The 27,805-nt window shown below is 35.4% G+C and overlaps 1 protein-coding gene across 1 annotated transcript; it reads left to right on the plus strand.

Annotated features, from left to right (window-relative positions):
* The first annotated feature begins 97 nt into the window (after positions 1–97).
* ODF2L (outer dense fiber of sperm tails 2 like) lies at positions 98–27,324 on the plus strand. Its single transcript, XM_039379315.1, has 17 exons — positions 98–627; positions 3,518–3,580; positions 3,811–3,882; positions 5,150–5,266; positions 8,232–8,417; positions 8,924–9,033; positions 9,656–9,696; positions 10,976–11,133; positions 11,781–11,891; positions 13,070–13,174; positions 14,961–15,017; positions 16,493–16,578; positions 16,665–16,827; positions 17,483–17,608; positions 18,084–21,063; positions 25,248–25,381; positions 26,731–27,324. The coding sequence occupies exons 1-15, from the start codon at positions 520–522 to the stop codon at positions 18,210–18,212; spliced, it is 1,632 nt and encodes a 543-aa protein (XP_039235249.1). The 5' UTR covers positions 98–519; the 3' UTR covers positions 18,213–21,063; positions 25,248–25,381; positions 26,731–27,324.
* The last annotated feature ends 481 nt before the right edge of the window (positions 27,325–27,805 follow it).

The raw sequence follows: 27,805 nt of genomic DNA on the forward strand, positions 1-27,805 counted from the left end.
GGGAGAGGTGCTGAGGGGGCGCTGCTCAGCGGGCGGGGTCCTGAAGGAGGGATCACCCTGGGACACCCCAGGAGCAGGAGCCGCAGGCGGTGGGTACAGGGGCGTTTGACGAGGAGAGAGAGCCCGAGGCTGGGCTCGGGGCGGGGGCCGGCGTTGGGTGTCCTGTGCCCCAGCGCCTCACCTTCTGTGCCGGGATCCGTGCAGGTGGGAACTCGCAGCTGCGAGTTTTACTACCTCCTTGTGCTCAGTTTTCTGCCATGGAGGGATTTGATTTCTGTGTACCAAGTATGTGAATTCAGTGCTGCCTAAGTTATTGCAAATTATGAATAGCAATATGTGCAAGATTTCAGTTGCATTGGCTCTGTTACATCTCTAAAGTGTCTGGGGTTTACTTGGTCTGGTACACTGGTCCCACTGCAGCGGGAACAACCTGGGATGCCAATAACATTTTAGTTACTGATTCACAGAACACCAATATATGTTAACATATACTGTCTTGTTATACAGCAATAAAACAAAATGTCATCATCATCACAATCATCCTCGTCTTTACCTGTACTTGACTGTACTTCTCCTTTAGTGGACTTTGATCCTCAGGAAAAGTTTATTCTTCCTCATGCTACTGAGGCAAGTTCATTCTGTTCCTATTAGGCTTGATATTTTAAATTCTATTTACTTTGTTAAAAATATTCAAAATATTCTTCCTGGCTTTAGATGGGAAGTAGGTGATATTTCAGAAAATGGGTGACAGTGCTGGACACAGCAACAGTATACTGAAACCATGTAAAAAATTGTATTTGTTCTTTTCTGCTTACACAGATAATATATGATAAATGAAGCACGATGTTTAATCTTCCAAGATGCTGTTTTCACAGGAAGTAATTAAATTCAAGAACTTAGTTTTGTTTATATAGCCAAGAAAAAGCTACAGAGTTGCACTGTGTTACACAAGTTGAGGTCTGCTGGGAAATGTAAGCCTGTAATAAAACAAGACGTGTGCGTGCACACACACACGTATATATATAAATTAAAAAAAAATTAGATGTTTGGAGTGTACTTATTTGCCTTAAGACAACAGGTGGAAGCAGAGCAGTCTGCATTCTGATTCTGTGAGAAGTGGTCATTTTAGTTGGGAACTCCCCGAATTCTGTTATTCATTTTCTCAACTATGTGAAGGAGAATATGGAGGTAAGAATATAAACCTTTAGTCTGACAAATTGTTTTGATGGAGATGCACCTGGCACAGGCTGAGCACAGGAGAAATGGTGGGTGGAGAAGGCAATGCAATCCACTTCTGAAAAAATAATGAGTACTCAGTGGAGCACTGAGTACACAGACAACTTCGTGCTTGGTGAGAGCATCAGTCGTGCTGGTGTGTGAGGGGAGAGGTAAAAGAGAGATGTTTGGAGAAGGAGTGAGGGTCCTTAATAAGGAAGGGGGTGGGGAATGGGATGCATTTAGGTGGTAGGCCTGATACATGGCTCGGGACTTGCCATGACATGGGCAGCATCATTTTCCTGAGCAGCCCTGCCTGGTGAAGAGCTTTGCCAAACTGTGAAAAGAGGAAAGCCATTGCCACCTCCAAATTGGAAGGTCTGCTGTGAAAAATAACACTGATGTCTGAGCAGGTCTTGGCCTTCACCTTCATTGGAGGTAAACTGTTTGCCTTTGCCTTGTAGATGAGGTGTGTTCTGTGAGCAAACAGTTTGAGGACTTTTAGGAAGTCCTAAATGATTCTTTGACCTTTAAAATTTCTCCTGAAGGATTCTCCTGAAGAGCTGACTTATTTTATGTTGATATGCTTGAATTAACAAGATCAGTGACCTAACTGTAAGTAAACTAAATGTTATGTAATTATGAGGGCCATTTTAGGGAAAAACATATGTACTACTGGGAGAAACAGGAAAACTCTGTTCACTGATTCAGCCATATAAAAAAGGTTATCATAGAACTACAAAAGCCATCCAAGATAAAAAATATTTTACTGATCAAAGCAAAGAATCTGACAGTCTAGAACATCATCTAGGAAAATATGTAAGGCATAAACATAGAATCAATGCAAATGTATGTTTTTTACACAAGTGTGAAAGAAACATTTAGTCTTGTCATTTTCTTTAATAGATGTATTGGGAAGATTTTTTTTGTTTTTTTTGTTATGTCCTGGGCACCAAGAAAGTTCCTAAGAATTTGGAAGGAATTTGGCAAACTATGTATGTTAAAACAGGAGGTGGATCAGATTGAATTTTTATATTTCTATGGAACTCAGTGGAGTGAAGAATGTAGATTTCTTTTAAAATTAAATGTGATTTGTCATTGCTGACTTTCTTAACTCTCTTTCAGAAGCTAATGAAAATGGATGCTTATTCTGAACATTATTTTTTAATTTTGAAGAAAATATTCTTGATTTTCGGGTTTTCATAGACAGTACTAGTTTTCTTACAGCATGAGGCTTTTTGTTGATCATTCAACAAAAAGAAAGTTCATAAAGAACAAAGTGTGGGGAAGACAATTTCCTAAGAATGGAAAGACGGTATGAGTGACTTAGGTTTCTGGTCACTTCTCAATTCTGGGAAGTCTTCTAAGTACTTCCATTTTTGCTGATAAATTACTATACTGTCACAAAACAGCATTTCTGTTTATATATTATTTTTTTTTTTTTGCTGACAGCAAATCTGACTCACTTTAGTCAGGAAAGGTTAGGACTGCTACTGAATACAATATTTATAAGTTTGCAGTACATGCAGAGGTTGAAATCCGGATGCAGAATTGAGGTCCATGGACTGACTTTACAGATAGGCATGGGATTGAGATTACAGAACATTATGAGGAATTACATGCAGGACAGGATAAAAAGAAGGAGTTGTTGTAAAACTTTTGATTCTGAGGCTTCCAGCTTGAGTCAGTTTTTATCCTCCCATTAGTGCAATTGAAATGGAATTTGCAATCTGAAAGTCATACAAGTCTATTTCTTTTAAATGGGAAATTACACAACACACACACACAGTTGGACAATTTAAAACAGCAAGTTTAGTTGACAATATCACAGGCACATAAATTCTTTTGAATTTCTAGTAAGAGCTAATGTAGATTGATTTTTGTGATCTTCCATCCTATACTTTCTGGTTCAGTCTTCAAATTCTCCTATCTAACTGAGGTTCCTGAAAGGCTTTAGTACTTATTATTACTCCTTGAAACATTGCAAGTTCTACAAATACTTTTACCATTTGACTATATGTGCTTAAATAACACTTATTTATGACATTTAAAGCCCTTTTAGCTAAAATTAAGAAAGAAGTAGGTGTATGGAATAAACATAGTTTGTTTCCTTCAGCTACAAAGTTCTATGCACAAAATAAATTGAATCTTAAAGGCTTAAGCTTGTGAATATTCGAGCTTTTATATTCATGTGTACCAAATTTGAAAATCTAGCAAATTATATGTAACCAATTTAAAACGATTGAAAAAATGCTAAATCAGTTATAATCAGAGGTAATTTTTAATGTTTCCTGTGTTGCAGTTAAACAGTGAAATCATTGACACTTTGATACAGAAGCTAAGTGAAAATGAAACTCAAAATACAGTAAGTAAATTAATTTTTTTTTTTTTATTCTATCCCATACATCTGAAATTGGCTACATCACAGGGTCATACTATTTCCAGTAACAGTGGCAAAGTGGGAATATTTGTGGTTTATCGTCACAAAATGGAATCTTAGTTTTACAGCTGAAATGTTCATCAGTATGCTTTATTGCTGCATTATTGTGTACAGACATTAAAACACTTTCTTTGTTCTTTTTTTTTTCCATGAAGAATCTCAGGAAAAAAATACTTGAAAGAGAGAAACAGATTAAAGAACTTTCATCCATGCTTCAGTGTGAAAAAGTGAGTGGTCAGTTCTGTTGGAATGTTTTCTTCCAACATACTAGATTCTTAATTAAAAATTTAAATTTTGAGAAAAGTAATTATTTCAAAGATCTATGAAAAAGTAAAATACTGAAAGATGTTTCCTACAGAAATATCTTAAGACCATCAAGACTGTATCCAATCCTAGTAAGGATACAGGTTATCCTTAACACTAATGTCCCAAGGTTCAGGGAAGGGCACACATCCAGACTAGTGGGGCTTTTGACCTCTCATATACTGATTTGCAATAGTTCTGTAAAAAAAGCACTTATAGGGAAGTATTATGGAGTAAACTAAACAGATGTTGTTCACAGTTAGGCATGTCCTTGTCTTTATCTTGAAGTGAAGGAGTACATTTTCATAGAAACATCCTTTTGCTTGAAAATAGAAAAGCTGAACAGAAAAACCTATAAAGATACTGAAGACCACAATGCCAGCAGACCTCAGTGTTGGTGGGATCTGTGTAGCATGCCTCGGTCTGACTAGAGATCTATCTAATGTTGAACAATTCAGGGTACCCAGCATCTGAAGGGATAAATGATTTTCTATGCTCCTTCTTATGTTATCTTCAATAAACGGTATTTTCATCAATATCTGATTGAGTCTGAGTCTGCCTTTCTTACTGGTATCTATAATGAATACTTGCATGGGAGCATTCAATGCTTTTTTGGTCTATACTGATAATATGACAATTTTCTACCTGATTACTTCTTATTTAGAATGAGCCAAAGGAATCAAGGTGGAAGAAATTTCATAGAATCATCTGACCCGAGTTCTGATGACAAAAGTTGCCTCTTCCATTATGATATATGTAATGCCCCAAAAATTACAGTTTAAATTAAATGTATCAATACTTTTAATAGCAGATGGTGGTCTTTGGAATTTAATGAAGATCAGGTCTAATTAGTCAGAGTACAGTTGATCAGTGTAGCTTAATTTTAGTCATCCTGCTAGCTAGATTTGTGTTCATGCTTCCAGGCCTTATTCATACTACTTAAAGTCAGATTAAATATGAAGCATCAATTATACATACAGTGTTTCAAGTTTGTGATTTCTGATTAATATTAATACTAATAGTAACAAGCTACTGCTTGTAAATATACTTGTAGAGCATGTTTTATCTTTTCCAGCTTTTGAGGACATTCGAACGTCAGTTAGAAAATATGTCAAAGTAGAAACAATATAGAGAGCATCATACAGCATATCTCCATAGGCCAATAGATTTGTGTTTATTTCTCTTCCTTAGATCAATACACAGAAAGGAAACCACCTGTCAAGATCAGTAAAGGAAGTACAAGCTCACCTGCAGTGTCAGATTCAAAGAAAAGAAGCAGAAAATGATGAATTAAAAGTAAAAATACAGGTCAAAAGATTTTTACTTGTGTTCCAGTTTATTGGAAAAAATAGCAAAACTTTATTGTGTTCAGATTTGAAATCAAATTTTTGGTAAAAGAAAAATTCTGAACAGTAAAAATCATACGTATTTATAATTTGCACAGTCTGCCTGACCACATTATCTGAATTGCAAGGGGTTTTTTTGGTTTTATTGTTTTGTGTTTTTTTTTTCTATTCTTTTCTCAACTTGTGCACATAAGCAGTTCTGGCAAAGCAAAGTTTAACAAATGTAGAAGTGTTTGCACTCACTTAACTGTGCCATCTGGAAGACAGGTATTGATCCTGAGACAGTCTCAATATAGTCAAAAGAAAGAGATAGGCAAGTCCTGTTTCTGTTCTAATATAGGGATGATGAACCACACCCTGTTTTCATTGTCTATGAAGGAATCAATAAATCTCTTAATACTAACTGAAAGTGAAACACTTAAGACTAATGCCTAATCTCTCTTTGTTTAAGGTAGGTTAAATTATTTCCATTTTTTATTCTAGAAAGCAAGAGTTAAATTTGGGCATTTGAATCAGTTGCTAGCTTTAGAAAAAGACAAGGAAGAGATCATGTGTGAGAGGCTAGAGCTGTATGTGGCCTCAAATTTCAGTATTTGAAACCTGTCAAGAACATAGGCATGAATGAGAAAACATTGGCTAAAAATAATGTATTTCTAATTTCCAAACTTCTTTTACTACCATATATCCCCTATTAATTGTGTCCTTTGAAGTTATTAAGCAACCTATATCAACTCAATTTCAAGTCACACATGTCTATTTCTGCATAAATACCGCATTTTCTTCTAAATAAAAATTGCTTTCTTGTTCCATCTAATACAATTATAGAATTTCAATGATATTGACATTAAAGTAAAATTCATATACAGCTGTACTTTCATTCAATCTTTATTTAAAGGTTTTGTTTGCTTTCAGAAACTGCTGAAATCGGTGGCTAGCTTTAATCCTGGTGATGATTTTATCAATATCTAGACAAAGCTTGCAAAAGTTTAGCACTACCCTTAGGAATTTATTTCTCAATTTAAATTTACCGCAGTCCCTGACTAATGCCCAAAGCAGTTATTCTTAGTGTGATTGTGACCCCCTGTGGTTATAACAGGGGATAACATTTGTTTACCTATACCTACAGTTAAAAAAATCCATACATAGACTCAGATTTTCTATTTCTGTATTTATTGAGGGTATTCATCTACCACCCCATCAAGTCACATCTTTTTTTATTAGATGCCCTGTAAGCACTTACAGAGGAAAACTACTTCCTTCATATTTGCGGGTTTTTTTATAATTTTATATTTGAAGTAGTACTTCTACTTTTTGGTGAATGCCAGTACCTGAGACCATCTTTTGCCTGGAAAACCACATAGATTTTGCATTGATTGTGTAAAAGTTTCGAGGCCATTAGCAGGACTATACTCAGAAATACCCTCTTGTGCATAATATGCATATTTTATTGCAACTGGCAAAGTGTATCTTGAATAAGGCTGGCACATTAACACAGTCAGTAGCTAAGTAGTAGCTACTGTTCTTGTAGAACATAATTTAGTATCAGACCTAGACTACAATGAAGGAAACAAATGCAGAAATAATTCTTACAATTAGGATATTTATCACTGATTTAAGAAAATTATTTACACTGGTGGAAGAATACAAAGTGATAAGAATGGGATTTACACTTGCCTTTATTAAAGTCATTGTCCACTGGTAGTTTGGTTATTTTCATGTGGATTTGAGATTCTCCTTGAAGCAGCATCTAGTATGGCTTTTATTGTACATCATCATGTAGTGTTCTAACACCCGTTGGTTTTTTTCATTCATATTTATGTGGTATGTAGATGAAAAATACAAAAGTCACGAAGTTAGAGAGGCCAGCTTCCTGAAATGAATGGGATCAGTACACTGCCTTCATCAGAGTGATATAAAAGTTTAGTTAGTCAGAAATAACAGCAATAGAGAAGATAGTATAATGGCAGTTGTAGAACTCAGCTCTCATCTCGACTGCTTTGTACATGTTTGATAATTAAATGCATTAAAATACATTTAATGTGAATGTATTTTATTTCTTGAGTGCTGCAAAATCGAGCACTCAGGAAATGATATTTAGAAGTTGCCCTTAAAATGTGTGATTTACCACTGTGGTTAAGCTTCATCATAGCCTGTTTTAATTATCTTTAAACAACTGTCTGCTGTGGATAAGGCAGTACTAAATCTATTCTTTTTGCATTTTCTGCTTCACTAAGAAATCATTTCTTCACTAAACAAATCTGTTTTATTGATAGAGTGGGGCCATTTTGTGCATGGAAAAAATTCAGAGATCTTGCAAGAAGGTAGTATATTGTCATCTAATCAGAACATATCATAATACATATATTCAAGAAAAGACCCAGCCTATCCTACCTTCTTGACTTTAAAAAAAACTAAATCCAAGATATTAGCTTTCATATTAAAATTTCATATACAGTCATACAGCCTATCTCCAGACCTGTAATGTGTGTGTCACTGTGGATATCAGTGCATATCAGTGGTAGCATCATTAAGGTGATCTTCTTTACAGAAATCAGTCTCTAGGAATGACAAAACAATGTTACTTTCCCACTCATAAATGGGTTTAACATCCATGTCATGCCTTCTACATCGAAATTCTGCTTTCATTTCCAAGAGCACACAACGATGTTTAGATTATCTTTTGCCTTACTCCTTGCTTCTGCACCTTCTCAACCTCTTCTCCAGATCTTTGTAATGAGTTTCCCAATATGTATTTTCTTTTGTCTACTGCTGTATGTATCTCAACTAGCTAATTGTATCAACCACCACATTTGAGATACAAAGATATTGTGGAAACAGATTATATATGTAACTGCTATTCCTGATTATATCACAAAAATATTTGTGGAGTTTAGAATTTGAAGAGTTGATGTCTAGTTCTGTTGCAGAATCTAGAAAAGAAAATAGCAAAGTGGAAACATCAAGTTGGTGAATACAAGCACCAGAAGTCAGCCTTAAAGGAAACAAGTGAACAAAACAAGATTGCTCTGAAAAAAGCAATGAGGTCCCAGAAACAAAGAGCTCAATTCTTTGAAGAAGCTGCAAAAAATTTAACCTCCAAAATAAGAGAACATGTGAGTGACTCTGCAGTAAGCGATGTTGTGCTGTACTGTTTAAACTGAACAACTGGAAGACTTGCACCTGTGGCAAACAGAAAACGTTGTTTGCTCATGCTGTGCTTGTATCTCTTTTATTTTGTTGCTCATTGGTTAAGAAAAGGGTTGCTATAAGTGACATGCAAACTTAGTATTCACTGCCTTTGTTTTGTTAAAATTTAGCGATTGTCTTAAGTCACGAGGTTGTACACTTCAAACTGTAGTAAGTAAGAGGAGTCTCATCAGCTTTTGGTCAAACCTCTCTTGGTCTTCCTGTTAGTCATTTATGGATAAGTACCAACTAATTCAGAACAATATGGGTAGTTTTGTTTATTTTACTTTGAGAAAAGACAAAATTTACATTGCTTTGTACAAGGGAGATTCAATAAAGGCATCTTATATTAAATAGCTCTCGTGTTCAAAAAAATTTGTAGAATTAAATGGTATTCTTCTGTTACATAATTTATGACTTCTACATTCTCTAGGAAGTCAAATTGTGTGAGATATGGTCCACTGCTGATGTCTGGAAAAACCAGCATGATAGAATGCTTGAAGAAAAGACAATGTTAGAAATTCAAACAGAAGATCTTAAGAAGTAAGTTGGACTGTTGATCTATTTTCTTTTTGTTTCTGTAGTCATGTAGTGTTGATATTTATTAGTGCAGTACTCAGTGTTGACAATGTAAATGAGCTTATTAATATTCTAAAATTCTGAGCAGAATTTAGAAGTTGGAAATAAGAACAAATCTAAGATTTTTAGCCTTCTCTCTGCAGCATTTCCCTTCTTTTAAATCTTTATGTTCCTTACTGGTAAAGGGGAATATTCTTTCCCCTGCATACTTCTGATTAGCCTGAACTTGCTAGTAGCTACTATGCTGCCTCTGCATAACCACTGATTTATTAACTGATTCAACAGCTTGAGTGTTAACCCTTGTGTCTACCACAGTATAGAAGAACATTCTTGGGGTTCTAGTTTCTACTTCAGACTGATTATACTAAAATTATTTCAGCTCCACTAATGTCTCACCTCACCAGAGGATAGAGAAGGTTTCCTCTCAGGCGTCCATTTGAACAGTTTATTCATGTAAGGAAAAGCAGCACAAAATTATTAAACCTTATTCAAACTATGCAGCCAAATCTTAATGTACTCATAGGAAGGATATGCAATTTTCTTCGGCAGATAGTGACAAATCTTTTTTTACCTTTTCTGTTACTAGAAATATGGACTATAATTCAAACAAGCCAAAGGAACTGGGAGGTGCCTTTATTCTACGTCTCAGACAATGTTTATTTTACAAAGAACTTGATTCATTCTCAAATATTTAACAGGAGTGCAGGTGCACAACATCAGTCCAGAAATCTCTCTAGCCCACTGTTGGTCCAGTGTATATAATATGGTATCTATGAAAGAACAAGAAAAGTGATGCATTTATGATACTTCTCTCAAATACTCATTCTGCTTCTGGCTGGTTTTTTGCTGGTTTTATTTCAGCTGAAAGTATAAGTCTTTGCTTGAAATGTACCATTCTAACAAGACTTGTTCTACTAAGCAGTGTATGACTGACTAAACAGCAAAACAAATTTTGTTAACTTTATTAACATGAAAAGAAAAAGCGAGGCTGTAAGATCCCAGCCATGGAATGACAAGCTCAACCAGGAGTTTTACTATTAAAAAGCCTTACTATTCATAAGGCTCCAAAAGAACACCCACTGAACTTTTGCAGAGCCTTCAGTTCTTTAACACCTTGAAATAGCACAAAGAGAAAACATTGCACACGTTTTCTCAGGAGACACTTTTACTGATAAATATGGGTGAAAATACGGATCTTGGCAAAAGTTTAAAAGGGGTAACATACAATCAAAACAAAGCATTCCGCCAAAGCTATGAATTGGCACTTGCTAACCCACACAACCTAGCAAAATCCAACCCAGTGCTTTTAAGTTACCCAAAATATTAAGAAAGCAGTAAAGAAAGAAAAAGAGAGAAAAGAGATTAAGAGAAGAATGAGAGAAAAACAGCTACTGTCAGAGTCCTATGGAAGTGGAGCTTCATATGGTGGAGGTTGGCCCCAGGACAGAGAAACAGAAACCATGTACTGCTGTATTTATGTGTTCTGGCCCCTGTGGCCACCCCCTCCCAGGTGGGACTTCCAGCTCACTGGCCACTCTGGGGCTCCAGGCCAGAGTGAGGGGTGGTGTAGCCAGTCAGAGGCTGGGGTAGGGATTCCAGAGGGTGTGGTGTGGGTGTGCTTCCAGACTGACCTTTTGATTGACAGCTGCTCTGGAGCTGCACATGAGGCAGGGTGTTCTACGTAATTAATTCATTTATAATTGAACTAGGACCATTTCCTAGTAGAAATAGAAACTGTCTTCCTTTGGGGAATTTCTTATTTTAGTAGATACTCCTTTCTTTGAATACTTAAATACATTCTCCCCTTTATATATGTATATAAAAAATAAAAGCAATGAAGGAGAATGTGTTGAAGTTCAAGCTGATTTTCATAGTGAGAGTTTTGGAAACATTGTATATTATACAGAAGTTCTTGCCTGTTTAACAAGTCAGATCACAAGCCTGTTGGAAGAATTGGAAAGAAGGAAGGAATGGAGAAGAAACTCAGAGGAGGAAATTCTCAGAAAGCTAAATTCTGGTAACTCTGAAAATGAAAAGATTTACCTTGAAAATGAAAAATTAAAGGTGAGACCATTAGAAATCATTGTTGAATGGCTCTACATTTCTGATACATAATGAACTAACCACGTTAATTCCCTCTGGACGTTCTGTGTAGAGATCCCTAACCTGTAGAATAAATTTTGTCATCCATTTTTTATAGTAAGTGTAAATGAGACATTGAAAATATTTCAGTGGTAATGTATGGCAAAGCAAGGAACAGGGTTGTCTGATGATCCATCTGCATAACAAGGATGCTATTTATTTTACTGTCAGTAGCTACACAATTGCTTAATTAGAAATTGTACTTTTATTCATGTAAGGAAAAGCAGCACAAAGTTATTAAACCTTATACAAACTATGCAGTCAAATCTTAATGTACTCATATGAAGTATGAGTTTGTAAAACTTTCTTTCAAATTAAAGAACTGAGTTTACCTTAATTATTAATTTCAACTTCTAAAGAGTTGACAGGTTTTGCATTGAATTTATCCTCCAAGGTAAATGTTCTTGTTAACTGACAAATGAACTGTGGACTACTGTTTTTGTTTGACAGGATAAATAATGGTGTCACTCTTTCTAATGCCTGCAGGTCACTTGCTAGTAAAATCATATTGTATACTGTTATTTTAATAACACTATTGAAATTTTTATATTTTCTATGTTTTAATCAAGGCTTCCATTGCTACATTGGAGAAAAGTACTGTTTCTGTTGAACATGAGCTGCTACATCTGCAGGAAAAGGCAAAGCTGCAGGAAAATCTCATTGAACAGCATAAAAATGAGGTGACTAGCATGTTTGAAATCTTCAAGTGTGTTTTTTTAAATTTGTTAGCAGTTTCGAGGAAATAATAAAGGTTTTGTTTGTAATAGACCAGATTTGTTGTCATGGTGATTGTATTATTGTTGTAACATTGAGTATGATAGAAGAGAGTGCTATTACAAACCACATCAAAGAGTAATCCCCACACTGTTACTAGTACACATAATCCTTACTGAACTGTGTGAAGCCCAGTGAAAACTCATTTAAGCCAACAGAGCTAATTGCATACTGCTTAGAGAAGATCTGCTTCCTAAAAAACAGGTTAGCAACCTAGTAAACTGTATATTTTAAAAGTTAAGTTTGAATCTGATGTCTTCAGTGGACATATCCAATGATATTTTACCTCTACTGGGTCATATCTTTATCAGTATACCAGTATTCAATTAAGTTCAAGAAATTCAAATTCATTCAATAAATATATATTATGTGAGCCTTTTTTTTAAAATAGGTAAATCCACATTGAAAATACCAGCAAAACAAATAAACTGAACTTAAAATGGGCTTTTTATCAATTCCTTTTTTTTTTCATTTGGCTTTATTCACGGAGAAATATGTATATATTTCAGATATATTTCAAATATATTTCTGCTATTGTATAGACATCATTTCACTGTTATTCTTCATATATTTCTTTTTTAAAATCATCGACAAGGGAAAAGACATGATACAAAATCTAAGTACAGCCAGTGAACCTTGTCTGTGAAATGCATCATCATAATTAAAGTTGTTGCCAGCTTTAAGATGGGAGATGTAGTTCCATGTAACAGCCAGCCTTAAGCAGCGAGTGAAGTGAAATTCCCCCGCTCAGAGCTGTAGTGACTCCAGGTGGAAGTGTTGATGATACTTGTTATTTGAGGAGAGAAATGTGAGTCATGCTGGCTGCTTCTGTAGCACAGCTGTAGCTCATTCTCCATTGTTGATAACACAATATTGACACGACAGTGCTCTTTACCTGATTACCCTTTTATACTCACTGTGGTGAGTAGGATAATGAAAATAAATAACTTCAACTAATGACAAATATTAAGATACTATTTAGAAATCAAAAGTTTTCCTTTACACTTCATACCAATGATTCTATCTTTTCTGCATTTAAAAGAAAGACCTTGCAAATATATGAGAAAAATATATGTTGTCCTAGGTACAAAAGCTACAAATAGCAGCAGAGGAATTGAAATCTAGGTATGAGAGAGTCTTAAATGAAAACAAAAAAATAACAGAAAACAAATGCTTGGAAGAAGATAAGGTAAGTTTTACAGTAATAAAGCATGTTTCCAAACAATTCTGTAGCACACTGATCTTTCCTACATTATTGTAATCCACTTATTAGAAGTCACAAGGTACTATCTCCTGTTTTTAAACAAGAGAGTTTTACTAACTGCTCTCTGGAGCTGGTGGTTTTTTGGATACCACACAATTGTAAATAGGGGAGAAATGTTTCCTGGAGCAGCGACTAAGGAGTTGGGCTGCTATTTCAGAATTCCAGCATTCTTTTATCACTTTCAAAAATGTGATTTGTTGTTGGTGATTTTGAAACTAGACTTCTCAACAGAACAGCTGTGAAAGTTCTGTATGGAAGCAAACCTAGTGTAAGGCTGCTTTTTTTTTTTAGCTGTTAAAACTGAGAATCAATACAGAGGTGAGTTTTAAGTTTTTCGGCCGATGGAGCTAAATACTGGAACACAGTTACTACATTCTTAAACATCTGAAAAAGATACAAAATTGGTATGAAAATCACTTTCTGCAGTTCCATGACTCATAAAAATACATATTCTTTTAAGCAATAAAGCTGAGACAGGGACAGGCTTTGCCTGCAATGTTCTGTTTCAGAGTACAGAATTAGTCCTCACAGAGAAGCATCTTAGGTGTTCATTTTATTTCATACTAACTTTATTTTTCCATGATGGAAATTTAGAATGCAGAAAAATATTTTCTCATCTCACAAATAATATTTACACACCACTGTATGTGGCTTCAGATGCCATGAGGTGCTGCTTTCTTTTCAAATACTGCAATAGTTGTATGGTCAGAATTTTTTATGTAAGAATTTTTTTAGTGTGTCTGTATGCCATCTCCCAAAATGTATTTCTATAAAAATAAAATCCAGGTTTGGGTATTGCATGGTGAACTGCTAAGACTTGCATAATTTGTGAGTGTTACTGAGACTTTAAGGAAATGTAGTCAGAGATGGGAATTTCTCCAATGGTTAACTTGTATCTTTGTCAGTATTTTATAAAACAGGTGATATTATGCAATTTGTGTAGAATTTCAGCTTTATTACTTACATGGAAATCCATAAAGTACTACAACAATAAATTTATGATTTTACACTTACATTTTTCTCCTGTGATGCTACTATGCAGGTGAGGGACAAAATGGAGGCTGAGTTAAAGGAGTTAGAACATGTTTGTGACTTGCTGAAAGCAGCTGAGGAAAAGCAGCAAACACTTATGTTCTGAAAAAGGATCCATGCACAGAAATGCAAAACCCTTAGGAAGCTGCAGGTTCAGGTGGTTAGAACATGCTGATTTTTAAAGATAAATGAGAAAATTATGTGGAAAAAGTCTCTGGGACTTTTTTTCCTGTTAGCATGTGTGACAGTTGTCAGTTTCCTTTGTCATTTGCTTCATAAATCAAAAGATTCTCTGTAGAAATAACACAATGCAAATAAAACTGTTGCCAACTGTATTCATGTGAATTCATTATGTCACAAGAGTAGTTACTTTCAGAGTGAGCATATTCTTGATCTTTTTGAATGCTTATGTCCTGAGATGCATTGAAGAATTCTTCCCTGGAAATAAACGTGCAAATCTAGTTACTGTTTGTGTATAGTGAAATAATTTAATTCTACCTTTGTTTTTAATAACTAATTCATAAACCATACAATATTTAATCTGATAAATTACATTGTTGATGTAGAGTATTTTAACTATTACATTATTTTAGTTAATTAAATATTTTTAAAACATGCTTTAATAGGATAATTTCTATTTTTGGCTGTATTTAACATAATGCTTGTATTTTCTTCAAAGCCTGAGTATGAATTTTCTTCAGCTTTTTTTTTCTGTGACATCAGTTTCAATGGCAGGGTAAGTTTAGGGTTTTTTCTTATTCTCTTTTGTGTGTGGTTTTTTGTTTGTTTTTTTTTAATGAGCTTTTGAGTTAGACAAGGATACTCTGCTAACACAAATAACAAAGGTTTTTGAATCAGTAGGATGGGAAAGGGGCTTAACCTTCTTCCTGTGTCAGTGGGAAAACTTCAGCTGAAGCACAGTGAGCCTCTGTGTTCCTATAGATTTCATATGTTTATAAAAATCATAGCTCTTGATTTTGTTTTAAATTTCATGTCAAGATGATCTTTATAACATCAACTTTGGTTCTTGTTTGCCTCATTTTAAATAATTCTTCCAGGAATGCTCATAAACTTATAAATCCATAATGGCTTAGTGAACTACTTAGGCAACAATGAATTTTGGGGTGCAAAATTAATACATCATGTAAAATGATGTATGTAATTTCAATCTAACTACATTTTCCTGAAAAAGTGCAAAAGAACCTCTTAAGTATAGTGAAGTAATTGGGCATATAATCACTAGTCTGGTGGAACAGTAATTAAATTTCAGCATTAGGTCTCGGTGATGTCCTTTAAAGATTCTGACTCTTGAGCCTATGACCAGAATTTAGGAAAATTCCTTTTGAAGCAATTGCACCATGTACAGAAACACTCTTCTGAGTTTCAGGGGAACTGGTTTCTGCTACTACCAGTCTGCCAGCTGAACAGCCTGTGATTCACACAAACAAAATCAGGCAGAGTAGCTCAAGTTTTTGGATGGAACTGCTTGAGGCAATCCAGTGAATGATGGTGGCTGTCCCTTTAAATAATGGTGCCAGAAGGCTCTTGGTGTGGCTGTTTATTGTTAATCTGCTGTTGATGGGGGGTAGCAAGAACAATAATCTCATCGCTAATGAGATGTTCTGAGATTTAAATGAAAACATGTAAAAAAACTTTAGCCCTCTGCATGCTGGGCAAGGAAAAATAGTTTGACTTCTTGCTTTCTTCACCTTCTGCTGCTTATATACCTCCTTTCATGAACCTGGTTGTCTTTTTTGTAATCACTTCTTTCCAAAATTCTTTGCCTGTGCTACATTGTTTTTCTGCAATAACCATACATATATATGCAGTATTATTTTTATGTTTTCTGTGACTCTAGTGTGAGGGAGCTTTTTTTTTTGCTGGGAGGTAGACCTGACCACAGCCTAATACATAAGGCTGCATGAACAGCATATGAAGTTTTTCAGGACTTCATTTTGTTACATAGCAGGCTTTCAATCTTAACATGTTCACACAAACTTTTAGTCTGCTACTTTGGCTGTACTTTATTTGTTTTAAATACAAGATAATATTTACTTGAATATAATATGGCATTTATCTGAATGTAGTATAACATTTATCTGAAATTTCAGTTAAATTGTTTGATTGGATTTTAATAGGCAAGCTTACTTTAGTCTAGCAAGATCCTGCATATAGGTCTCTTCAACTAGAAACAAATTATCCTTTTCACAGGATGACAATAATGTAACTTCTATGGGCAGTCTTTCCTTAGAAGAAGAGAACTGTAACATTCAGAGGAAATACGAAGCTCTTAAAAGGTAACCTTTAAAAAATCTGATGGAAATTAATTCCTACACTTTTCTGTTATAGTGAATTATAATGAACTAATCTGTTTTGTGTGAAGGCAATTGGGAAAGATGGAATTTCAGAATGAAGAACTTGCTTGTCAGCTCAGAACACAAGATCAGAGTCTTCAGTGCAGTAAATTGAAGCTTGAAGAGAAAATTGCAGAATATAATGCATTAACCAGACAACTTGAATCTGCTTTGGAAAAAGGGAGAAAAATGGTATTGGTGATTTAATACATCTCTCAATCTTGTTTGCCACTTTCTATTTAAAAACAGCATTAAAAATAAATGTGTTTGAGAAAAAATGATGGGACAAGATAATCTTAATCTTGCCTTTTATTTTCTTTGGAATAGGAACCCCACAAGAACTTTGGTATTGAAATCCTTCTCTTTTTAAAGGAAGAATTTGCATGCTTTCAAAATTAAGTTCAGTTTTGTCATTTGTAGAAAGGATGCAAACAGTAAACCAAATGCAAGAGGAAGTGTGGAAATTTACATTGCAGTGAATTATATTAGTTTAGTCAGGAAATATGTATGAAGTTGTAATTTCAGATGAATCATGTTGAAATAAACTATCTGATTTTTTTCAATACTCTCTGAAGATATTTATTTGGTTTTGAAAGAATTACAAGTTTGGCTTAACTTAAAAATGAGTTTAAAACAGGTTCCTCTCCCAGTAATATTGCATTTTTTTTTCAAATCAAAACATCTTTCAAATAACCAGAATATTTCTCAGGTTTATTTAATTTTTGTGCATGGGAAACAAGTAAAGCATTAGATGAAATAGAGCTATTAATGCCATATAAGAAAATAATTTAATTTGGGCTTTAAGAAAGAGTAAATATATATAATTTCTCTCTCATTACTTTTATAGGTAGCTGAAGAACAGGAAAAAATGTCATACAAAGAACAAGCCTTTCAGACAAAACTGCTAGTTCTTGAAACTGAAGTGAGAGAGGGGAAAGAAGAAAAAAAACAACTCCTCTGCATATTTCACCATGTGAGTAAATAATACTGTTTGTGACTTAAGAAATTACTTACCACATCACCATTTACAGAAATTCCTTTAACTGAAAACCCACTACTAATACAATTCATACACTCTTTTCAGAACAGCAAATTAATTCAACTTGACAACATACTTTGTGACATCTCCCATTGACTTAACAGATGTCCATAATAGTTTTGAGATGCTAGGAATCTTTCATGATAAAAATTCAGAAAGTTAGTTTTTATGTTCCAAGGCCTTTTTGGATTACAAAACTATTCAAACATGTTCAGTTTGCTCCTTACTTAACACAAATAAAAGCTTCAATATTTTTAGGTCTTTTTTATCACCTTTGGTTTTGCAGAGCCTCTTAAAACTTTTACAAGTAAGTAAGGCTACAAAATTAAGTACCAGTTGTTTTAGATTATTATTTTGATTAATTTACATTTTATTTCTAAGTTGCTTTGTATTTCTTCTTTTTTACCAGAATGAAAAGCACCATGAAATATGTTTGAAAGAGCTGGAGAACAGCCTGCAGAAGTCAGAGAACAAGAACCAGAGCATCCAGAATTATGTGCAGTTTTTGAAAGCTGCATACATAACAATGTTTGGCTGAACTCTTTAACCTATTTTAAAGTGAAGAAACTTTTCAAGATTTGGCTCTAAGGAAAAGCTGGAAGAAAAGCTTGTTGCGGTCTTATAGTATTTTGCAGGATTGAGTACTCTAATGTTAGTTCTTCCCTAGGAAAATGTCTGTTGTGGGCAGGGAGAAGCAGGTCAGTCATTACTGTATGTCCTACTGGCTGGTCATATAGGAAGTGGACTTGGTATTACTGATATAAACACCTGTACTATTCATGGCACAGAAGTGAAAAGGCAGACTGCACGACAGCAGTGGCAGGAGTGTAAGCGTGGGGTATGCACACAAAGTTCTACATTGGTCTGTGAATTTACTACCTTATGTTAGGTTCTGTGCTGTAAAATCTTACATGTGTCCTTTTAGTCCATAGTAAATGCAGGTGATCACAGGCTATCTTTCAAATCACGTGGAGGAAAAAACACCCATGGACTAGTTGCACAGTAATCTGCATATTTTAAATGTCCGTAATTATATAGTGTTTATCAGTCATTACACTTCTGTTAATGTAGAAACCTAGTTGCCTGAGAAAATGACATCTAACCTATTAAGACAGGCCAAAATTTGGAGCATTATGTTCCCTTCCTTTCTTTTCCTTGTAGTTTAGCACCAATATGTCATGAACTGCTACACTGCACGGGAGAGTTACCACCACAAGGCTGTCCTGTCCAGCCTTTTTTGCCCTACATTCCATAATGCTCAGGAATATACTGAAGTAATATTTTGCAAATATGAGTAGGAAAGCATTTTAAATGCATATATAGTTTAAGCTCTGAATGTGCTGATATACCCTTTCATGGTGACACAGGTCCAGTAAGATATTTAAGTATTTGTGTTTGAGCTCACGAGCTGCAGTTGAGTAAGACTGAATTGTGCCTCAGGTTAAACACATGTAAATATTCAACTGATATAGGGATAATACAGAAACCAGTTCTGATTTTGGTTTTAATTCTAAATTCTACTTGGTTTTATAGATATATGCCGTGATATGTTTTTGGAAAAGTAGTGCATTCAATTAAATATACGTAATTTACAACATCTAATTAATAATTCATATTTTTTGACAGAAAACATAAGTTAGTTTATGCATGGACAATACCTGTTCTATTTCATTTTTAGTTATTCGTAACGTGTTGAACATTGATGTTTTTTCTTTTCTGTCTTTTGCAAAAGCTTATCCATCCTAACAAATACTAATGTACTAATGATCTGCTTGTGTGCACTTTTTAAAAATAAAATTATAATTTATTATATATGACATGCTAGTAAAAAATATTTCTGTTAAATGTGGAGAGGGGGGTTACCTTAAACACATACAGAAATATTTGTATTCATTTAGTTCTGCTTGTGCTACTTATAAAATATCAAAACATTTTTGAAAATCATCATGTATGAAGGAAAGATTTTAGAAATAAATGGTTCAAACCAGTCTATGACTGGTTTTCAAAAGGTCATAATGAAAAACTGAACACTTTTCATTGCTACACGGTACAGCAATGTACAGTAACTTCATTTCAGACTATCTTTTGCTATTCAGGAAATTAGATAGTTTTTTCATTTTTTGTTTGTGCTGTTTGGTTTTTATGGCTCTCCATTACCCTTTTGTTTGTTTGTTTGTTTGTTTGTTTGGGGTTTTTTTGAATGGTAGAAATAGAGCTGCTAGTCACAAAGATCACTAGATTTTTCTCAGTTTCTTTTTGAACTGGTGTTAGCTGATCATGGTGTTTGTATTTTAAAAATCTTTAGCTCATTTAGAGAAAAAAGCTATTGTGATTTATTTCTTTATTCTTTATTTTATTTCTATGAAACTTCTTTTGTAATAATAAAACCTCTTCTAGTTTTATTATTAAAAAATTACAATTTCAGAGCTTTAATTAGGTTAAATTGTAGGCATGTAGAGTCCCGAAACTGTCAGATCTTTAAGAGCTGACCTGGGCTTTCTACTCCCTGCTGCAGTCTGCAATATGCTTTAGATGTGTTAATGCATGGGAACATAGAATTTAAACCAAGAAGCATAAGTCTTAGGGCTACTTGGGACCCTACCCACTTTAATCCTGTCTGCCAAGTAGCTTATTAGTAGCCTAAGATTGATAGAAGAACTTCTTCTTTTCTGTTTCCTATCTATGACACAAAAACTGCTATAAATTCTACTGTAAGATGGAATCTTTCCAGTAGGAGCACAGATACTCAATAATTTTGTGCTTGACATGTGCCAGCTTAAGGGATATCTTTATAGAAGACACACAGTAATCATTGAGCACCATATGAACAAGTCCTCAGTGGAGTGTGATAGGTTACTAGCACACCATGCCTTTTGAGAAGTTCTTTTGTCTATTTAATGGTGAATGAAATCAACACTTGGGTATCTGGGAGAAGTTTAAGGAAGGACTGTTATCATGCAGCTCAAAATGTCTTCTACTACGATCATGTCCAGTGTCCTGACTCAGAAAAGTGCCAGATTAGACTTTTTGTGATAAAATCACTTTGTTGTTCATTTTTCTACAGAATAAGGGACCTGTTTTACTCTGCTGACAAACTGTTCAGCAGCGTAACATCTGTGTGCAGCCCTTAGTGCGCTGAGAGCTGGCCAGCACAAACAGGGATCAAAGCAGGGCCCCATAGGAAAGGGTTGTGCAGGGTGTGAAGTAGACACAATGATTTCATACAGATTTTTTTTTTTGCTTTTTCAGTGAAAGTTTCCTGTGGATCGCTTTAAGGCTGACATAGCTCAAGCATGGTTCTTCAGGCCAGAAAAGTGAGAGCACTGTGTTGATGTCTGCTGATTGGGAATTCAAGCAGTCAAAACCGTGAAATTATTGCAGTCATGCAGGTCAGTCTGTTACCCATTTGGGTTCAGAATATTTTCTGTTCTACTTCTGGCTGAACAGCAATCCCATAGCAGCTCTCAGTAAATAAAGTGTCCAAAAGTTTGAAGGTAGCGTGTCTTTTTACCTTGCCATCCACATCTATCTATCTGTACCCTTCACTCGGGATTTCTGATATAATGCTGTTGGTTTGCAACCTTGGGATAAGGTTTTTTACAGCTAACAGTCCAAAAGCAAATCACCCTAGTCATAAGTGTTCCCTGTCTTCATCCTCCTCTCCCTGCTCCAGGAAATCTCTTTAAAATGCTGAGTTTATTGAGGACATTAATATTGTTTCCAGGAAGTAGCTGACTTTTTTGTTTGAGTGTTTGACATACCAGATCAAATACTTGATTAACATATTATAATGGCAGATTAATCTACTTCATTTAAAAGCAAAAGGGAAAAAGATGTTTTTATGTGTAGAGACTGCTGCAATCTTACCTTTCTCTTGCAGCAGAATAAACATAGCATTTTGTTGGCTGTAAAACGGTACCTTCCAATTTATCAGCAACATAAATATTTCATTTGCTACCCTGCCTTTAGGTGGTGCTACTAAAAATTGAAACCAGGTCTTTCTGGTTAAGCTTTGCATGCCTTTCATCCAATTCAATCTTTCAAACAAATCTTTGATAACATCTAATTTCTAGAGCAGCTGTTACACATCCAACAACCATCTTCTGATCTCCCATCAGTGTTTCAGGCAGGCTGAGCCCTTGTTCATTATCATCGTGACCACATTCCTATTCTTAGCAAAGATTCTCCTTTGCAGAGCAGCAACCTACTCTGCTGTGGCAGCAGTCCACTTACTAATTTACAACTCCACCCACTAAAATGCCACTGTGAATTATAAACTACTGCAGTAAACCATGTATTTTTAACAGCCTCAATTTTACCATCATGGATGTTTATAAACGTCAAAGATATTTCTGAAGTGCAAAAATGCTAAGTTGGCATTTCAGGTTGTCCTCAGGACATTGCCTGTTCCTCCAAAGTAAGGTTTCCTCTTCTTCTCTCTTATTGAGAAAATCAGTATATTAATATGATGCAAAATCCAAACTGTTTTGTATTAACATTTCATTCTCTTTCTAGGGGAAAAAATCTGGAGAAATCTGAAGAAAGAGCCAAACCTAGGAACTTTCAAGCATTTGTGCAAATCCTTTGCCAGAGTGCAAAAAATAAAAAATCAGGGTTTTTCCATTTCAAATAAATTTTCTATTTTTATTAAGTTGTTTTATTAAGATTGTGGTTTAGAAGAAATTTCACATGGATATTTATGAAGAGATATAATCTTACAATGTCTCTACAGATAAAAATGGAGCTCAAGTTCTCTGAGTGTCCAATTATTGTTCTGACGTTTACTGATGTTATTCCAACCCTTAGTAACCCACTGCAGTTATACTCAGGCTCTGACATATTCTGAAGCACATGTGATGCAGAAATAGACATTTAAATATTTCTTCGTATGCTGGTATTTCACGGGAGATTTCCCCAACCAGGAGCATTCAAAGGTGGCAGTCTTGCTGATTTCTCTTTTGGTGTGCACATATAATAATGGAGGGGAAATGTGGTTGTCTTCTGATGACATGTTTCTAGTAGACCCATCATCCAAACATTTGAAACAAAAAGAAGCTCCACAGAGTGAAATAAATCCCAATAACAGAAACAGAAACTCCATGCTGCTGCATAGCAGAAGATATCCTTTGAATCCTGCTAGGGGCTGCTTATTGATGGCATTCTTGACATGGTTCCAAACTCCCAAACTTAGTGTTTAAGCAACTCACATCTGCTAGGGGTACTGGGAACAGTGGTATCAGCTTCAGTTCCTGCTTTTTGTAAAATGCTGCTTGCTAGGTTTCAGCTCTTCTGGCCTCGATTACCAAACTAAAGTCTGGAAATAGGAAAAGTTTTATACAATTAGTCTTGTTTCTTTCTAGTAATCTAATCATTTCTCAGTATAATTTCTCATTATATCTGGCTTAGAATGGTGAATGTCAAGTTTTTAATTTCTCTTCTGTCTTCTCACTGTTTTTAATGAACTACAATTCTGTGTTAAAATAGGAACTTTGTTCCGTCCGTCCACTTCTGCCCATTTTGGAGCACTTTTCAGCATCTCATAATGAAAAATTGTGTCTCTTTCTGTGAAGGTGTCTTTTGAACAGTCAAACAAAGTAGAAAATTTTCAAGTGCCCAAGCATGATTTCTCACAATCCCTCTAAGCATCCTATCTTATTGTGCTTTTTGGCAAACTCTCTTTACTTGGTTCAATCACACTCCACAGTTTCAAAAGGACACCTTGGTGATGTGCTTGTCCTTTCTTTGAACAACATTGCAACTCTTTAAGTAACTTCTTTCCTTCAAACTTTTTTCCAGGCAGAAACAAACATAGCTTTTTATAATTTTCTAAAACCTATTTTGGAAGTCAGATCATAATTATGTTGGAGATACATTTGCACGCATTAGAGTCTAATGCCTGAGTTTTCTATTCACTGCAGCTGCAACAGTCCAAGTGAAGACGTAATTTAGCCCCAAGACTTGTTACTCATTTCCATTTTGTCTTTGCTTTGCATCTTGGTATTTACTTCAGCTGTGGAAGTTTCAGAAACTCCAGATGATGTACTTCATGAGGATTATACAACTCAACAGTGAAGACTTTGTTTTGAATAACCATTTCATTTTCTTCAAAAATGGCACATTGCAGTGACAGCTGTAATTTGACCAATCAAGTACCAGAAACATGGCAATCATGCCAAAAAGGTGTCAGCGTGAACTCAGTAATTATTCTCTGGTGATAATTTTCCTATTTACCTCTAGCACAAGTAGCCCAAATTTTACAGGAAGATTACAATAGCAACTGCCCCCCCTCAAACTGTTCTCTACCAATCTCCTTACTTATTCAGAAACATTCTAAATTTACTAGTTTTTCCTTTTTTTTTGGCAAAAACTTATGTTTTGAAGTCTTATTAGTCTCACAGTATCATTTACTCAAATAGGGGAAAAGGGTGCTTTATGGTAACTATTACCTCCTGGATAAATATCGGTTTCTGGTAGTGAATCTCATACTTCATTTTGCATGTCAGACTTCACTTCCAAAATATGGAGATGCATCTGAGAACTGTACACTACATGTGGTTAAATTATTTAAAGGTATGTTCAAGGTTGCCAGATTTGATTCCAGATTTTAGTGATTTGACATCCACTTTGATCTAGGATGATATAAATTGAGTACTTCCAACAGGAGATCAAAATGAACACTCGTATACATTGGCAAAGTCGTGTGAAAGAGCACGTGGATTACAGATATCCTTCCAAGATGAATGCCCAACCACTATGTTTTGGATGGATGGCTAGATGTGAAATGGATAGTTTTAGGTGCAATATCTGGCTGCACTGTCAAGTTGCTCCGAGAATGAGATTATTTCTTTTTTGATAGATGAGGCTTCTGGTGGGCCATGCGAGATGCAATCAGACTTTCTGCATTACCTTACCATTTTATGTATTTGATTAGCCATGCAGAAGCTTAAGTTCTTGAATGTAAAAATCTGGAATTAATTATCCTTGCTTAACATTTATCACACTGGAACGGATTAATCGTCCTTTGAACTAGATTGTTTCCATACCAATACATTACTCAAGATCAACTTGGGCTTATCAAAACTTTATTAAATAAAAAGCCATAGGCCAATTAAAGAGGCTTTCTGGGTCACTACCAGTCTCAGATATTTCCTTCAAAGCAATAAAATGCTATCAGTACACTGCTCTGTTTATTCTGCCTCTTCAATGGCTTTTGATGGTGTCCTGGTTGTTCACTGAAGGTGCTCCCAGCCACTGCAGCAGAGAGTGTGTTTCCAGTGCTTAGAGATGGAGGCACACATGGTGACAATTTTCAGTCCAACATTTGTATAAGAAATGTGTGGGCATATAACACATTCCAGGCATGCACACAAGCTTGCAAAAAAAGGGAGTTGTGAGCAAAGTGAGAGTGTGAATGTTCATGGTTGAAGCTATTGTGCCCTCATGTCGAAATATGCTCCTTTTGTCCAGCATGTCTGCTATTCCTGGATAAATGAAATAGGACTCTCATACAGGAATACCTTAGAATGCTTGGTTTCATTCCTCAACTTCCTCTCGCTTTCTTTTTTAAAAATAGTGTTTGTGCACTGTTTCATGGGAAAAGAAACTCCATGGGAACTTCGGTATCTTTATTTTGAGGTTCTACGCAAGTTCTTCCACACATCCTCAGACATGTTGCTGTTCTTAGTTGAGAAGAAACAAAGACAAAAAGTAAGTTTTAATTCACACAATGTGTTATACTAAATGAAGCAACTCCTATTTCTATGCTCAGTCTCTATCTAATTCATTTTTTGATATTATAATAGTACCTTTTAGAGTCAGTGGTCAGAGTTTTTTTAAAACTCCATAGAAATTTTGCCAGTGATATCAGCATGGCCAGGAGTATATCATATACTTTTTTTACTCACTGTATGCAAAGTAAAATCTGAAGCTGGGACTTTGTTTTATTTAGAACTATAGACAATTGTGAATCTATTCAATCTGGCCATAAACAGTGGGGTTGTACCACTTTACCAGGTGACCTTGTTCAGTGATCCTTAGCTTACCCACTTCAAAATGTCTATATTATGGCTCACAGAGCCCATGGGACAAAATAACTTCCATGCATTAAGCCACTTAAATCTGTCCAGCATGAGAAATTTTACCCTACATAATTCAGCGCCTGAATTTGGCAATTTCAATGACATATTGTACCACAAATCATGTCCTAATAATGTGAAATTCATGGTGTAAGGCACCTGGTAACCATCTGACAGTGTCAAGGCATTTGATATTAATTTTAGAGCTCTTACTGTTCCACTGTGTAAAATTTAGTATTACGATCTTCATATTTAATGTGCATATGTGCTGGCAAATACAAAATTTATATTTGGACTGCACACCTGTCTGCGGTTGACTATTGACTATGGTTGTATTTTTGAAATTAGAAACAACAGACTTAGTGTTCCTATGAACGCCTCTCAGAAGAACAGATTGCTGACAGCTGTTTTATTCTCTAGGTACTAAAGCATTAAAAGAAGCTATATTTGGATTCCTTTAAATAAATAATCAGGGGGGTTGTAGTTCTTAACCTTAAACTCCAAATAATAAGTTGAGGTTGACTCTTTGGAACATTTGTTCAAGAGAAAGGATGTTGAATAGCCTTTCAATTATATTGCCCTCATTAGCTGAAACCCTTCTTCTTATAGAGTATATTGATCTTATAAAAGAAAGAAGGTAATGATTGAAATTAGTAAAATCAGGTGAAAGTTTTAGTCATGTGTCAAACCATAAAACTTTATGTAAAGCACCCAGAAAGTCTCAGATTCATGGGCAATACCCTGGAAGAAATTACCTTTTTTTATTCTACTTTATTGTTCCTAAATACTGACCGTACATCAGACTTTGCTAATTTGCTTCTATTTGCTTTGAGACTATCTATGGTTCATATGTTGGACAAAGAAACTCTTGTAAAATTGTGCTTGCAGTGAACAGACTCTAATTTTTGTAAAATTGCATCTAATGCACGTTTCAATGTTAGTAGCTCAGGCATATGTCATCTCCTGTGTTTTTCCTACTAGGGCATCAAATTGGAAAAAAAGGGACTACAGGGATGCAAAAAGAACAGAAAATCCTGCAGAGGACCAAATGCCCACTTGTCAAACAACTGAAGTAGGTCCAGTAAAAGTGCTGGTGAGAAATATGAACACTCGTATTCCTAGTGAACTCTGTTTCACCCTTGAGAAACTGTCCTGTCCCACCAAAGACATATTCTGTGTCCCAGGCACAGCCAGCCATGGTAAACAAAAAACCCCAAGTCTTTCTTCCTGCCTTGAGGATCACGTAGATCTGGAACAATCTGAGCAGCCCTTTGCTTTTATTTGGCACAGGATATTCTGTCCCTTGCATCATCAGTGGTGGTTGGGAAGTTTTCCTCAAGGAAGGACAGTTTGCTTGAATCTGAAAAGCTTCTTTGCCTTCCTCATAGTTTCAAATAGACTTTCAGAGCTGGAGAGCTTGTGAAGCAGAGTAAACCAGACAAAGCGGATGTATCCCTGTGCTGTTTTGTTGACAAGGAGTTCATTGCAGTCAGTAAGGCCAGGAATCAGCCTCAAAAATAAATACTGGATACAAAATCAGCCCTCAAAAATAAATACACCTGGCTAAACCTAGAACCTTGGTTTCTTTCTTCCCGTCCCCAGGAAAACCCAAATTTTGAGGAATTTTTACATTTTTCAATCACAGCCATGTGTTAGGCCCTCAGTGGAAATGTAATGCACATACACAAGATCCAGTTTATACCTTGGCAAATGTTGGTATAACTTTTCTTTTAAAAAAAATATTGTCATTCAATACAACCTTGGGAATGATTTCTATGCTCTCTTCAGCTGTGTGCTTGTGCCAGTACTCTTCAAACTGTCCAAAAGCAGAAATACAGCAGACTAGGAATGAACCTACGTCCCTGTGGCTGCTTGTTTGTAACTCTCATGCCTGAATGTTTTATTTGTCATGGAATTGCTCATTAAAGCTACTGCTTTCTACACAGCTCAAAGGTCTGCCTCATCCATAGTCATTTGCTCCTGAATCCCCAACTCCTTTCTGCAGGCAGCCTTTGCAGAGATGTTTGATTGAAAATACAGTCAATGATGGGCTTTT

The sequence above is a fragment of the Pipra filicauda genome, unplaced genomic scaffold (genome assembly GCF_003945595.2).
Source record: "Pipra filicauda isolate LSUMZ 115617 unplaced genomic scaffold, ASM394559v2 scaffold164_size1636381_pilon, whole genome shotgun sequence".
NCBI lineage: Eukaryota > Metazoa > Chordata > Aves > Passeriformes > Pipridae > Pipra > Pipra filicauda.